The following is a 15,477-nucleotide window of genomic DNA, read 5'->3' as shown; positions in this document are numbered from 1 at the left end:
AGGTGTGAGGCTCTGAGTTCAAAACAAGGGGGAGGGGATAAGGATTGTCTATGAAAGCTTTTCAGTATGGCGTACATACAGAAAAAGTACCCAGCTTGGCTGGGGCCATAGCTCAGGGGTAGAGTACATGCTTAGTGTGCATGAGGTCCTGGGCTCCATCCTAGCATCAAAAAGAAAAGAAAAGCATACAGCTTGGTAAGTTTCACAAAGTAGATATACTGGGTCAGAAGCACCCAGACGAAGAAATAATATAACCAGCACCCCAAAAAGCCCCTCTGTCACTGCTCCCCTCTCCCCAAAGATAAGCACCAGTTTGAATTCTATACCTTCAGTTATTTTTGCAAGTTCCTATCATATTCATATAGCTGCAAGTATGGGTTTTTTAGTCATTATTTCCCATAATTCTCATTGCTGTGTAATATCTCATTGAATGAGTAGACCTAGTGGGTTTATTCAGTATATTACTAAGATGTGCCTGGATTGTTTCCCCTCCCCGCTTCCTTTGCTTTGAGACATTATGTTAGTGAGCTTTACTTCACTTTGACAAAATACCTAACATAATCAACTTTAAAAAGGAAAGGGGCATGTTTTGGCTTATAGCTTCAGAACTTCCAGTCCATGATTGCTTGGGCCTTTTGCTTATAGCTTCAGAACTTCCAGTCCATGATTGCTTGGGCCTTTTGCTTTAAGCCTGTGATGGCACAAATACATCATGGCGGGAGTAACAGGTGAAGGATGCCTGTTTGTCTCGTGATAGCCCGGAAGCAAAGAGAGGAAGAGTTGGGGTCTTAACATCCTTTCAATCCCAATGACTTAACTTCCTTCCACTACACCCCTCCTCTTCTAGGTTCCACTACCTCCCAAACACACTGTGGTTTGGCAGCCATGCCTCCAAGGGCCTTTAGGGGGACATTCAGGATCCAAACTATAGAAGTTAGGCACAGTGGTACAGTCCTGTAGTCCCAACACTCAGACAGGAGGGTTGCTTGAGCCCACTAGCTCATGACTAGCCTGAGCAATATAATCACAAACTAACAAAGAAAACCAAATAAATTATCCAAAGGATAGCAGGCTTGGAGGAGCTTGGAGGAGTTTCACTTTGTTGCCCAGACTTTCCTTGAATTCCTGGACTCAGAGAAAGGTGTGTGCCACCACCCCAGCTTTGTTTCTACCTTTTGCTTTGTTTTGCAGTACTGGGGATTGAACTCAGGGCCTTACTCTTACTAGGTAAACACTCTACTCCTTGAGCCATACCCCTAATCCTTTTGCTTTTAGTTTGTTTTTCAGATAGGGTCTCACGCTAACTTTGCCTGGGCTGGCCTCAGACCTCAGTCATCCTACCTTTGTTTTCCAAGTAGCTGGGGTTATAGGCATGAACCACCATGCCTAGCCATTTTGTTTCCACTTTCTGTTACAGAAGGGCTACAAACACATCCTTTGACATGTACTGCCCCTCCCCCAACATCCTATTCTCCATAGGTTCTTACCCTGGGTTGGGGTGTTGGAACAGGGGGTCCTTCTTGTCCCAGCGGCCTCCAGGCTTTGGCATTAGGGTGAAGGAGGGAGGATCCAGGTTATTAGGATTGGGATGAGGTCCAGTGCACCCACTGGGTGGTTGATGTCCAAGGGGACTGGGATAGGGGCCTGATATCTCTCTATGTTGTGTTTTTCAGCCCTTTGGCCGTGGAGCGATGAGGGAGTGCTTTAGAACGTAAGTGTCTTGGCCTGGTGTTTTGGGCCCTGCCCAAACTTCTCCAGGCTCCTCCAAGCTGAGACATTGGGACACTTCCACCCAAAGACTGGAAACAGTGGCCTCTGCCTTCTTGTAGCACAAGTGCCTCTCTGTCTGGTCTCTATTGGATCATATATTGGGTCCAGCTATAGGGATCGGCTCTAGGAGAACAAGGAAAATCCCACTAGTGTTTGGAGGTCACAGAAACTGGTGGGATAGTAGACCTTTAACAGTGACCTTTAGCCACCTTCCTACCTCTTTGAAGAATGCAGTAGGGTGGGGACTCTCACAGTCTCCTGCATTTCCTTTCTCCAGCCAGCCAGGTCGGGAAGGTTCTGGCTCTGCTGAGGCCCCAGGATGTGTTTTCAGTGAATCTCAGAGACCCAGGCAGACGCCCCCTCTTGCCTTTTCCCTAGGAAGAAACTTTCCAACTTTCTGCATGCCCAGCAGTGGAAGGGGGCCTCCAACTACGTGGCCAAGCGCTACATCGAGCCAGTGGACAGAGATGTGTACTTTGAAGATGTACGTCTCCAGATGGAGGCCAAGCTTTGGGGGGAGGAGTATAATCGGCACAAGCCCCCCAAGCAGGTATGTGGCAACCTGCCTACTTGGTACACAGAGCAGCAGAGAGCAGCTCAGGACAGTGTCTAGGGATTGGAGTGATGGTGATGCCAGCAGCTGGGGTCCCTTCTTCACTCTTAACAGTAGCCAGTGACAACTACCATCCAAGCCATGTTCTTTGTGAGCAGAGAGTCATTTATTCCTAAAAATAGAGCTCTGAGGGAGTATTTTTGTCCCCACTTAAAATTGGGATCTACTCGTCAAGACTTTTGTTTGCAAATGACAGAAGCCCACATAGACTGACTTAATCCAAAAAGGAAATTCAGTTGTCTCATGCATCTAAAAAATAGATCCAGCTACAGGCATGGCTGGATCCTGGACCAAGCTGAGGTTATTAAGAATCTTGCTCCATCTCTGGCCTGGTCGTTCTGTTTTGACATCACTCTCAGGCAGCCTCTTCACCTGTAGTAGGATGTTGATCATAGCAGCTGCAGGCTCACTTTCTCTTTCCTCAGCAACCTTGTTGGAATGGTAACACTTTTTTCCTAGAAGGTTCAATTAAGGTCTCAGAACTGGATTTCATTGACTCTGATAAGGTCAGATGCTATGACTGAGCCAATTGCAACGTCGAGGGTAGGGAATATGCAGATTGGGCAAGCCTCAGCCAGTTGCCCACCCTTAGAGCCAGGAAGATAAGATATTCCACCCAGACCACATGGGCTGAGATTGAGGACAGGTGGCTCCAAGCAAAACAGGAGGGGAGTGAATGCCCTGTTGGCTCCCTAGGAATCCTAGGTCTCAGTGAAGTTAAATGACTTTCCCAGCAAGGCTAGAATGGAGCCACGCTGAAATCCAGGCCTTCCCACCCTTTGCCAGGTTAGCTTCTCCACTTGAGTCTCTAGAGTCCTACAGACTATAGACTGTCTTGGCTATGGCCAAGTAGATTCCTGTTGCCTGTGGAGACTTGAGGATTTGCTCCATGCCACTGCCCTGCCAAAACTCATGGCTCCATTGTTTGAGCACCTAATAGCTATAGTCAGTGACACCTTGGTGCCCCAGGAGAGCCATGCTTCCAGGTAATGAGCCTGCTATTCACAGGGCCCTGGATTAAGCACACTTGGAGTGTGCACAAGAAACCACAGTCCTCATTTTCCTGAATAATTGTAACTTCCTCAGTAATTCACTACGCTCTGGCCTGATGTCCTTTCTCTTCATTCCTGAACCTGTCCTTGCCCCAGGACTTTTGCTCTGGTTGTGGCCTTGGCCTGCATCATTTGTCTTCCAGTCCTTGCAAAGACAGCTCCTTTTGACAGTTCAGGTCTCAGCTTGTGTGTTATCTCCTCAGTAACGGTCTGAGCCCACCCTAAATGAAGTTGCCCTTCTACCCAGTCACCTCTGCCACATTCTGGTTTGTTTTGTTTTCCATTCTTAGAGCAGTTAGTGCTTCCCAAAAGGGTCTTGTCCATTTAGTTCCTATTTTAATTGCTTTCCCCTGTGGACTGGGATTTTTATCCATCTTGCTCACTGCTATCTCCTAGTGTCTAGTTGCCCAGGAAGTAATCATTGTTGAATTAAAGGAGGGAGAGGGGTGTGGTTGTTCGAGCAGGTACTGGTAGTGGATGTCCACTCAGCCTGTGCACTGCCCCTCACTCAGCAAGCCTTCTGGCCAAGCAGGTGCCCTTGTTGGGATAGGGCTAAGTTTGATGGTGGGAACCCCCTCAACACCACCCTCCTCCCATCAGTCTGGTTCTGGGAACTACAACCGTACATACAGAAGCTCTCAGCTTTCAGCTCTGGGGTCTTTTGGCTTCTGCAGTTCCTGTCTACCTGTCTGGTGACTCAGCCTCCCTGGATGAGTCATTTTCTTGGGAAATCCCTGAACCTTGCTCCTCTCTTATTGTGGGAGGCACTGAGCTGGCAGGTGCTATGGTTGTGTCCTTGTGTGACAAGGCAGGAGATAAATATGACAGGTCTCCCCTACCCCACTTTACAAATCATATATAGTACTTACGCATTTCCTTCTCTGTACAAAATTGAACATATACTTTGTAAAAAATAATTGAGCACTGAACATACAGGTTTTTCATGACCCCCTGTGAAGGAAGACAGCCACTGTTTCCACATTGAAATGTGTGACTAGAACTGTGTGTACTTAGAATAATAATGTTGTAAACATTGACAGACCCTCCCTGCATCAGTAAATTTAATCTTCGTGCTAAGTCTGCAATCCCCTCTCCACAGGTGGGTAAATGGAGGCATGGAGAGTTTATAATGACTTGCTAAAATTTATACAATTTTAGTGTAAGGCAAAGGCTAAGTTGCTGGCAAACCTACCCATGAATGTGTGCTGACACAAACGGTTTCTTTCTTGCTCATGTGACAGTCCTGTGTTTGGGGCTGGTTCTGGGTGAGCTGGTGCCTTGTGACCTTGATGTCATCCAGAGGCCTGGGTCCTTCTGTCTTGTTGCTCTGCCACCCCCTGGGGTTGCTGTGGAGGATGGGGTCAGCTCTGGCTCCCAGGCAGCATCCATCTTGCAGGATGGGGCTGCAGTTACAATATTGCTGTTGCTCACTTCCTATTGGTCAGATGTGATCACATGACCACACCTAACTGTTAAGTAGGGAGGCTGAACATGTGATCCCTTCATGATGCATACTGGCTGTGTATCCTGTTAAAACTCAGGGATGTGGGTTTTATTCTAAAAGGAAAAGGGGAGAATGGGTTCTGGGGACAGTCAGCAGTTCTTGCCATAACCACAGAAAAAAAGTGAGAGAGCCGGGATCTGAGCTCAGACAGACCACACTCTCTGCCTTCCCACCAGGTGGACATCATGCAGATGTGCATCATCGAGATGAAGGAAAGACCAGACCAACCCCTTTTCCACCTGGAGCACTACATTGAGGGCAAATACATCAAGTACAACTCTAACTCCGGCTTTGTCCGTGATGACAACATCCGCCTGACGCCGCAGGTGAGGCCCCAGACTTGCTCTGCCCACACTGCTACTCTCTACCCACCCTGGCCAGAATCAGCCCTAGAAAGGAAGATCCCTGTTGGTATGGGCAGGGGGGGATCTCACATCCCCAGAGGCTCCTCAAGTCCCTTGGAACATTCAGAAGGAGATTCTATAGTGGGATTCTATCAGCAGACCCAGAAATGGCCACAGGGCCTGCGTCCCCGAGGTCCCTGGAGAGTTGAACAGTGCTTCTGTCTTTTTCTTTTTCTCCTTTCTCAAATCCTTGTGGAGGAAGCCCCCAACTTGGGCAGAGCTGGAGTGTTCTAACCCCCAGAACAGTGGCTGGCCAGTGTCTACATAGCCCACCACCTGGTCTCTTGGAACCACCCTTTTCTTTCTGCCTCCCCACAGGCCTTCAGCCACTTCACATTTGAGCGTTCTGGCCATCAGCTGATTGTAGTGGACATCCAAGGTGTGGGCGACCTCTACACTGACCCCCAGATCCACACTGAGACAGGCACTGATTTTGGAGATGGCAACCTCGGTAGGTTGGACAGCCAGCCACTTTCCACGGAGACCATGCTCCCCTTAAATCTGCAAGTTCTTTGGAAACCATGGAAGCAGCTAAGACAATGTCTGGGCTCTCCCAAGTTCATTGACATGGGAGCATGGGAGGTCTGACCCCTTTCCACCACAGTGCTCCTTCCTGTCACTGTGCCAGACAACAGTCAACACCCCTGTTCTGTCTGCAGGTGTCCGGGGGATGGCTCTCTTCTTCTACTCTCATGCCTGCAACCGGATTTGCAATAGCATGGGCCTTGCTCCTTTTGACCTCTCACCACGGGAGCAGAATGCAGTAAATCAGAGCACCAAGCTGCTGGTGGGTACCCACTGGGACTGGCTGGCCCTTTTGCCACCCACACAGTAAGCCTAGCTTCCCTGTGTGATGGTGGCCAGGCCCAGCAATGCTTAACTGAAGGGTATCAGGGCTGGAAAGACCTATCCAATCCATGTCCCCATTCCCTCCTGCTCAGCACACAGACCCCTGCTGAGTATCCCGTAACAGAGTCACTGGAGTCTGCTTGAGTTGGGCATATTTGTGACCAGAGTAAGAAAAACAGAAAGGTAGAAAAGTGAGAGGAGGTTGTTGGGTTGTTGGATGAGTGGACTAGAATTAGGTTTGGTCCTCTAGGTACCACACTGTGAGTGGGCTGGGACCACCCTGCCCCATCCGTGCTGCACAGACCAGATGCAGGAGAATATTGGTAAGGCCAACTTAGAACTCTGGGAAATACTCTCTAGATTGGAGCTGGAAAACATGACCATTACTTTAGGGGATGCTGGTTGGCAGGCCCTTTGAGCTCTGGTCTATGTGCCCCTTCACCACATCCAGCTTTGTTTTGGGTTTTTTTGGGCTGGCAGAGAGGCTCAAGTGGTAGAGCTCCTACCTAGCAAGTGTGAAGTTCTGAGTTCAAACTCTAGTACCACCAAAACAAAAAATCTGAATCTGTATTGTCTATTAAGTGTGTATAAAAGGCATGTCTAAAAGGGATTCAGAGCTAGAGGGACAATAAAAGGAGTACTTCATTCCCCAGAGGGGTGCCAGCATGACATGAATATCCACATTACTGTCCCCAGCAATCAGCCAAGACCATCTTGAGGGGAACAGAAGAAAAGTGTGGGAGCCCCCGAATAAGGACCCTCTCTGGCAGCCGACCCCCACTGCTCTTTCGCCTCTCAGAGAACTCTGGAGATGAGAACATGAGTGATGTGACCTTCGACTCTCTCCCTTCCTCCCCGTCTTCTGCCACACCACTCAGCCAGAAACTGGACCACCTCCGTGAGTAATGGTTTGGTCACTGATCACTGAAATTGGAAGGGACAGGCACCAGGTAGATTTTCACTGATGTTAGAAAATCTAACATGCTACCCAAAAAGATTCACAGTCCAGGTAGCTTTACAGGTGAGTTCCTCGAATAACTTTCAAGGTATAGATCATCCAAATGCTATGAAAACAATCGTTCTTGTGAAAACAAGGTAGCATTTTTTCAGCATGTTTTATGAAACTAGCAAAATTCTTATACCAAAACTGTCAGAAAGATTTTATTCCAATCTCAATTATATATGCACAATATTAAAATTCTGAATTAAAGTATTAACAAATAGAAACCAATAATAGTATGTCACAGTCAAACCTGAGGATTGTTTAACATTAGGGCATCTGTTATCATATTAAGAGGTCAAAGAAGCAAAGCTGAATCATTATTTCTGAGGAAGTGGCAGAGTTTGCTGATGTTTGATGTGAGGTCTGCAGAAGAGTTGGGAGGTGAGACTGACCTGAAGAGCTAGAAAAGTGATGTGACTTTTTATTCAGCTGGAAGAGTCTGTGAGCAATTTGACTGAGCAGGAGAAGAAGATTGTGATGTCAGGACATAAGGGCAGCCGTTTAGACGTCTCCACTGGAAGACCTTTGGAACAGTCAGGAGCAGAGGTCAACAAAGTTTTTCCTAAAGGGTTAGAGAGTAAATATTTAAACTACAGACCATATGGTCTGTGTGTTTGCAGCTGTAGAAAAACCTTAGAAGAATGAGTATGTCTGTGTTCCCAAACAATTCTGTTTATGGACACTGAAATTTAAATTTCATGTAGTTTTTTCAGCTATTTAAAAATGTAAAAACCATTCTTGAATACTGTGTGTGTGTGGAGCGGTAGGCTAGGGGTTCAACCAGGCCTCATGCCTGCTAGGCACACACTTTACACACTGAGCTATACCTTCAGTCCCCATTCTGACTAACTATAAAACTGGCAGCTAGACATATTTGACTCAAAAAAGCTTTTGGTGATGAGTGGGGTGGGCAGAGATAGGGAACTAAAATTGTCATTAACTGTTAAATAATGTTATGTGAGAGACCTATGTGAAATGTTTACATGTATTATCTATCTTTTGGGATTCTTTTTAGTTTAATTAACTTACTTGTTAATGAGTAACGTGTTTTCTAGGAGTATTTGAGAACTGATTATTCTATATATAGTTAATTAATCTATAATTAATTGGTGAACTATTAGTAGTGGAATGCTTCAACTGTAAGTAACATCAATTTAGGCCTTAATAGGTAACTCTAGAAATAAAAATTTGAAATTGTATAAAAAACCTTCTAGTAGAAGGTTGGTTTTGAAGCCCAAAATGTACAAATGGCTTTTTTTCCCTTATAACCTCATTTTATTCATTGCTGAGTGTGCTGATAAGCACATTACAAGTGTAATTGCATTATGATAGAGGCATAAAAGGGAAGCTGCTTACTCCTTACAGCTCGCAACTTAGGATAAGTTCTTGAGACAGAACCCTCTAGAGGCTGACAACCTTCTTCCATTCTGTGCCTTAAAAAAAAAAAAAAAAAAAAAAAAGCTTAGTATAGGTAGGGTCTAGGCCATTGACTGGTCTTATGAATGTTCCAGCCATGAAATCAGCACAGTATGTCTATTTATTTGTTCCTGCTCAGATTGGCCAGTGTTTGGTGACTTCGATAACATGGTACCCAGAGACCATGACCGACTAGACAACCACCGGGTGAGTGGAGTGGGAGGGAGGGAGAGAGGCTGCAGGCTCCAGTCCTCAGCAGAATGGGAAGAGTGGTAACTGAGGGAGACTTCACATTCAGGTGGGCATCCCAGCCCACGTCTGCTGCGAACACCACCAGGAGGCCATGGGATAGGGCAGCAGAGAAGGGGAAGAACTTTCCTCTGGGAGGAGATGTTTAGGGAAGGAAGATTCCAAGTCAGCAACAGAATGACCTAGTTGATGTCAGGCTCAGGTGGGGTTTGGCCACGTGTGTGGACCAAAAGGGGTCCCTTTTTGTAGGTCTCAGGCTTAGAACACAGAGCACAGGGTCCGTGATGCTCTTGAGCTGTATAAAAATGCTTCCTGCAATTTTAGTGTGAGAAACTAAAGGGATCTTGTTTGCCTCTACCCAAGTGTATATGTGCCATCAAATTAGAAATTTAAATTTCAAATGTATAAAGAAATAGACTTTGCAGAAATGTCATACTTACACAGCCTGCCATCCCACTGTGCATTGCACTCTGAGATTGTCACTTAGGACAGATGATTTTAGGGCTTGGTAGATATTCTCATTTGATCTTCAAAATTTAGGAGGCAAATATTACTTTTTGTTCCCTTTATTTTACTTATTTTTTATTTTAATTTTTTGGTGGCACTGGGGTTTGAACTCAGGGCCTCACACATGCAAGACAAGTGCCCTACCACTTGAGCCAAACCCCAGCTCTTTTTTGCTTTTAGTTGTTTTTCAAAAAGTGTCTCACACTTTTTGCCAGGGCTGGCCCCCGACCTCGATCCTCCTAACTATACTTGCCACATAGCTAGGATCACAGGCATGCAGCATCACCCACCTAGAGATTCTGAGTTATGCCAAATTCCCTTTCAGAACAGAACTTGGATCTGGAAGATAAAAAATATGCCCAAGGGGCCTGTGCCACCTTGATAGAGGGCTGAAGTTATGGTTTGGATATGAAATGTGTTCCACAGGCTTGTGTGTTGAACACTTGGTCCCCTGCTGATGGTGCTATTTTGGGAGGTTCTGGAAACATTGGGAGGTGGGGCCTAGCTGGAGGAAGTAGGGTATGGGGGGCGGGACTTTAAAGGTTATACCTGGTCCTCAGTCCCTTTCTCATTCTCTTCTTCCCGTCCACCCAGACATGAACAGCCTCTTCCTCCACCTGCTTCCACTGCCATGTTATTCCCCCTACCATGGGCCCAGACTCTGTGGAGCCAAGGACTTCAGACTGAGACTGTGTCCAAAATAAATCCTTCCTCTTCTGTTATTTCTGTCAGGTATTTGGTCACCTCAGGGAAAAGTCTGAGTGATACAGCTTAGCTGTGGTAAATGCTGTTCCCAGTGTCATGGTTTTGTAGATGGGTCATGGCCCTAATACACCTTTGTTTTCTGCTTGTGACACGTGAGCCCCTCTTGAGTGACAGCCCTTCACTGTGATCTGCATTCTCAGGGTGGAATGCAGATCTCCTTCCTCCTCACAGCCCATTGGTCACTTTTTCATCATTGTGACAAAATATCTGACATGAACAACTTAAAAGAAGGAAAGAATGATTTTGGCTCACAGTTGCAGAGTTTCAGTCCATGGTCATTGTTTCTGGGCCATGGTAAAGCAGAACATCATGGCGGGAGTGAGTGGTAAAACAGGAAAGCTCACCTGAAGAGAGGAAGGGTCCGGGAACAATATATACCTTCAAAGCCAGTGACCTACTTCCTCCAGCTAGGCCATACCTCCTAATAGCCCACTGACCTATGAACTCAGCTATGGATTAATCCATTGATGAAGTCGGCACCTCACGATCCAATCACCTCTCAGTAGCACCACCAGCTGCAGACCAAGCCTTCAACAATGGGGAGGACATTTCATATCCTAACTGTAGCACAGCCCTTTGAAATAGGCTCTAGCATGAATCCCCACAGCTAAGGAAACTGACACAAGAGATTGAGCAAATGCTCAGGTCCCAGCTGGTGTGTTACACAGCCAGGATTTGAGTGAGTTTGGCAGTCCAGCTCCAGAGCCCAGGCTCTTCTCACTACTTTCTGCCAGCAAGGGGCAGGAGGAAGTGAATGTTAAGTGAGGTGGTGGGATAAAGGAGAGAAAGCAAATGATTGGGATGTCCAGAGGATCACTAGAACCTTAAGGTCATCTTGTCTCCACAGGACTCTGAGAACAGTGGGGACAGCGGATACCCCAGTGAGAAGCGGGGTGAACTGGATGACCCAGATCCCCGAGAACATGTAAGGACCTCCTAGGCAAAGAGACCAGAGTCCACTGTTGCCTCGTCTACCCCTCCAGTAAGGATAAAAAGCCAGAGTAGGAATGTAAGTGGGTCCTGAGATCACAGCAAGTAAATTTAAATAACAAACAAGATGATTTCCAATAAAAGTAAATGCAGGGATGACAATAAAGCAGAGTGGTGTGGACTAGGAAGGGAACAACTATGGATGCTTGGATACAAGATTGAAAGTGGCAGACCAATCTCATGATAAAGCTAGAGTGGATTGCTCAGCAGAGAGGATGCTGGGTAATAGGCTGAACCAGTGCTGGTGCAGGTGGGAGGGCCCAGCTTATGGGCACAGGGCCCTGGCAGTCATGGGAGTATGTGAGAGGTAGGTTTCCTCAGGCTCCCTCACAGCAGCTTCAAGGGCACCTTTGGGGATTAGCCATTCAGAGGTCTCGTGTGTCAAAATCAAGCCTGTGCTTCAAGGTCAGCCTTTGGGAGGTCTCTGATCTCAGCTGTGTGAGTGAATAAAAAAACACGCAGGAGAGGCCTTCTCTAGAGGAAGGAGTCAGTACCATTCCCCAGTGGCTTTGTGCTGGGACCCAGTGCCTCTGGGTCAGTTCCATCTGTTCACACAGATGGAGGGACAGGAAGGCTTCATCCGCAGCAATCCCTTATTCCTGCCTGAGACCCAGAAACCCTTTGGCTTGTCAGACAAGGGGTTCAGCTTCATCTGGGAGCATGGGGCTGGTTCCCTGGGAGTTGGATCTAGGGGGAAGGTCTACCGTTCGCATCTTTCAATCTGTGCTTCTTTGCAGGGCCACTCAAACGGCAACCAGAGGCTTGAGTCTGACGAAGACAGCCTGGGCAGCTCTGGACGGGTAATGTGGCCTTAGGAGCCTAGTGACATCTGCTTATTCACCTCTTGTAGGCTTTGTTGCTTTTTCTCCTCCCATGTCATTCTCCCTCTTCTTCTATCTCATGCATGTAAAGGCACAAATTCCCTGGACAAATTTGAGGCCCTGTCCTGGGCAGGATGCCGGGGGATTTGTGGGGAGGATTAAAGAAGACTTGGTCCTGGAGGAGAAATGACACAAAGAGCTGCAGCCCATGTTATGGTATCTGACGTGGAGGTGCCTCAGCCATTTACAAAAATCACTTACGTCTGTAATCACCAGTGAGATAGACTAAAGTCCTTCACCCCCATTTTATGTTTGAGAAAGTGGGGATCCTCAGCAACTTCCCCAGGTTACCCAGCCAGTCCAGGTTGAGAATCCTTCCCTGAAATGCTTGATACCAGGAGTGTTTTGGATTTTGCAATATTTGCATACACATAAGGAAGTAATTTGGGGATGGCACCCAAGTAAAATAGGAAATTCATTTGTGTTTCCATACACGTAGACAGATAGCCTAAGGTGATCTTATTCAGTACTTTTAGTGTTTTAGGATTTTGACTGCCACAATGACCCATGAGGCCAGGTGTGGAATTTTCCCCTTGTGGTTCATACTTTGGAGCCTTTCAGATTTATGATTTTTGGATTAGGAGTGCTATCTATATGTAACAAGCATCTCAGATGATGGCTAGCAAAAGGCACGTCTGGGAAAGACAAGACCTCCACCTTACACACTCTTCTCTAGCCAAGTCCCAAACACACTTTGAACCTCATATCTCTGAGCTTTTGCTAAGGTGAATCTCCCACTTGCATGCTCCTCCTGCCTTTCTATCCCTTTCTCCTCAAATCACACTCTATACCTGTGCCACTGTGGCATTTCCTCTGGGACCCTCCCCTAACCACTCCAGTGGGCTTGGCTCTTGCTTCTCCCAGCACACTGACTATGAACACAAACTATCTCCGGTTGAGTCAGGACTGCTCAACTGTGGCACTGTTGGTGCTCTGAGCTGGATGGTTTTGTGCTGTGGGGCTGTCCTGTGTATTGTAGGGTGCTGAGTATGCATGCATGCAAGTACACAGCTGCATGGTTCTGTCCTGCAAGAACCTCTGGACAGAATGTTTTTGGCTGGGAGAAATGACATTTTCTTTTCCTTCCTCCCTCTCTCCCTCTCTCCCTCCCTCCCTCTCTCCCTCCTTCCCTTCCAGCCTTCCTTCCTTCCTGCCTTCCTTCCTGCCTTCCTTCCTGCCTGCCTTCCTTCCTGCCTTCCTCCCTCCCTTCCTTGCTCCCTCCCTCGCTCCCTCCCTCCCTCCCCCTCTCCTGCCCCTCCTCCTCCTCATTCTTCTTCTTCTTTTCTCTTTCTCTCCTTTTCTTCTTTTTGCAGTAGGGGATTGAACTAAGGGCCTCTCTCTTGCTGCACAAATGCTCTATCACTTGAGCCATGCTCTCAGTCCTTTACTTTTTAGTTTGTTTTCAAGTAGGGTCTCATGATTTGACTCGATTGGGTTTGGATCACAATCCTGCTACCTTTACCTCTTGAGTAGCTGAGATGACAGGTGCATGCCACCATGCCCTGCCAGAAAGGATGTTTTCTAAACCCATTGCCAGAGTACCCTGGTGGTGTTTCCCCTGGCATCAGGTTGGCCCATAGGGAAAACAAATGGACTTGGTGAAGCCAAACTTTCTGGGTGCCTTGTATGGGGAGCTGCAAAGGAGGAAGTTTAGCATTGAACCCCTCCCAGCCTCATCCAAATTGACACATAAGGGAGCAGTGCTTCTCAGAGCTGCCACAGTCCATCCTGCTGGTCATTATGTCCTGGTGCTGCCATCTCTCAGCACCCACAAGCCAGTGACATTTGAATGGTTAGAACTGCAGCCACATTTGCCAAATATAGTTTGACACTGTGAGGATTTGCCCCCTCTCTTGCTAGCCAGGCTTCCATGTCATAGGGGCTGCAGACAGCTGTAACAGCGTATCCAGCACCAGCCCCTTGTTCTTTGGCCTGTAAACTCCACCCACTGGTCTCCCTCCCTAGGTCTGTGTGGACACGTGGAACCTCCTCAACCCTTCCCGCCTCCACCTACCGAGGCCTTCTGCTGTGGCCCTGGAAGTGCAAAGGCTTAATGCTCTGGACCTTGACAAGAAAATCGGGAAGTCTATTTTGGGGAAGGTATTGGTGATGCCCATTTTGGAGACCTCTCCGCACTAACCCAGAGCCTCTGCCTCACATTTCTCCTGCACTAATTGCTTCCTTCCATAGGCTGGATGGGTGGCCCTTGGGTGTGGCCTTGGCCTCCCAGATGGTCAGCCAACATCACAGTCTGTGTGGCAGGTCCATCTGGCCATGGTGCGCTACCATGAGGGCGGGCGCTTCTGCGAGAAGGATGAGGAGTGGGACCGCGAGTCGGCAGTCTTCCATCTGGAGCATGCAGCTGACCTGGGCGAGCTGGAGGCCATTGTGGGCCTGGGACTCATGTACTCACAGCTGCCCCACCACATCCTGGCTGATGTTTCTCTGAAGGTGAGGGGTGGCAGTGACACACCAGGAAGTAGGAAGTTTGACCAATCCATCACCAAACATTGGTTTGGATCCAGAGGTTTCAAAGTTAGTTGAAGACGGGCACAGGTGGCTCACGTCTGTAATTCTAGCTATTCAAGAGGCAGATATCAGGAGGATCATGGTTTGAAGCCAGTGTGGGCAAATAATTCTCAAGACACTATCTTGAAAAAGCCCATCACAAAAAAGGGCTGTTGGAGTGGCTCAAGGTGTAGGCCCTGAGTTCAAACCCCAGTACGGCAAAAAAACCAAAAACCAAAAAAAATAGTTGAAAGAGGTAGAATTGATCTCTATCTTTGGAGAGTAAGTGGAAGGGGGCAGTCATATATCCAAGCAATAAATGACAGGGTATGTTGGGAAGACAGAGGACATTGGTGGAAAGAAATGAGGAAGGGCCCTCAACTGGGGCTTTGAGGGGTGGGTGCAGACCTCCTGATCATCACCTCCACCATACTCCTGGTGCTGCAAGATTCGGAGTATGGTCTGGGCATCACAAAGTTCTTCCTCTTGTCAGAGAAAGAATTCAAGGATAGACACATGAGACTTAACCAGGAGCAGGTTTGTTAATGCAAAACAAAAGTGAAGGAAGAGTACACACTTCCTATGGAGGGCGGCTGGCTCAAAAAGGAGTGCTGTGCTGGGGTCCCAGGACCTCAAACTTTTATTAAGATCTGCTGACATGGGGTCAGTCCTGGAAAACTGGGTTAATGTGTCATTGACTTCTGGAGACTGGTTTATGCATCCAACCTCCTACACATCAGGCAGGGGAGATCTTGGTCTTTGATGGTCATACCAATACTGTCATTTTCTGTGGGTGTGGGGACTTTGGGACAGCAAGACTGTGCTGTATGTCATAGGTCATTCTATTAACGTCAGAGTGTTTGAGTGTGATTCCTTATCAATATCCAAGTCATCATTCTCAGCCATCAGGTTTCCTAACTTTTATATCACTAGTGGCAAGAGCAGAGCCTGGCATTTGAGGAGTGA

At 47.4% G+C, this 15,477-nt stretch overlaps 1 protein-coding gene across 3 annotated transcripts in view; it reads left to right on the top strand.

Annotated features, from left to right (window-relative positions):
- Eef2k (eukaryotic elongation factor 2 kinase) overlaps positions 1-15,477 on the top strand; it is a 62,784-nt gene that overhangs the window by 33,142 nt on the left and 14,165 nt on the right. For 2 of the 3 annotated variants that reach the window (XM_020163538.2, XM_074059578.1), the window contains 11 exons: positions 1,674-1,711; positions 2,149-2,320; positions 5,116-5,265; positions 5,662-5,794; positions 6,003-6,130; positions 6,889-7,090; positions 8,751-8,818; positions 10,980-11,057; positions 11,860-11,922; positions 13,969-14,103; positions 14,266-14,454. In XM_020163538.2, the coding sequence (XP_020019127.1) occupies positions 1,674-1,711; positions 2,149-2,320; positions 5,116-5,265; positions 5,662-5,794; positions 6,003-6,130; positions 6,889-7,090; positions 8,751-8,818; positions 10,980-11,057; positions 11,860-11,922; positions 13,969-14,103; positions 14,266-14,454 (1,356 nt within the window). The remainder of the gene's footprint in view (positions 1-1,673; positions 1,712-2,148; positions 2,321-5,115; positions 5,266-5,661; positions 5,795-6,002; positions 6,131-6,888; positions 7,091-8,750; positions 8,819-10,979; positions 11,058-11,859; positions 11,923-13,968; positions 14,104-14,265; positions 14,455-15,477) is intronic. The other variant, XM_074059577.1, reaches the window with a different exon arrangement.

This window comes from Castor canadensis, chromosome 17, assembly GCF_047511655.1.
Source record: "Castor canadensis chromosome 17, mCasCan1.hap1v2, whole genome shotgun sequence".
In the NCBI taxonomy this organism is placed as follows: Eukaryota; Metazoa; Chordata; class Mammalia; order Rodentia; family Castoridae; genus Castor; species Castor canadensis.
This window is presented reverse-complemented; position numbering and strand designations above follow the sequence as displayed.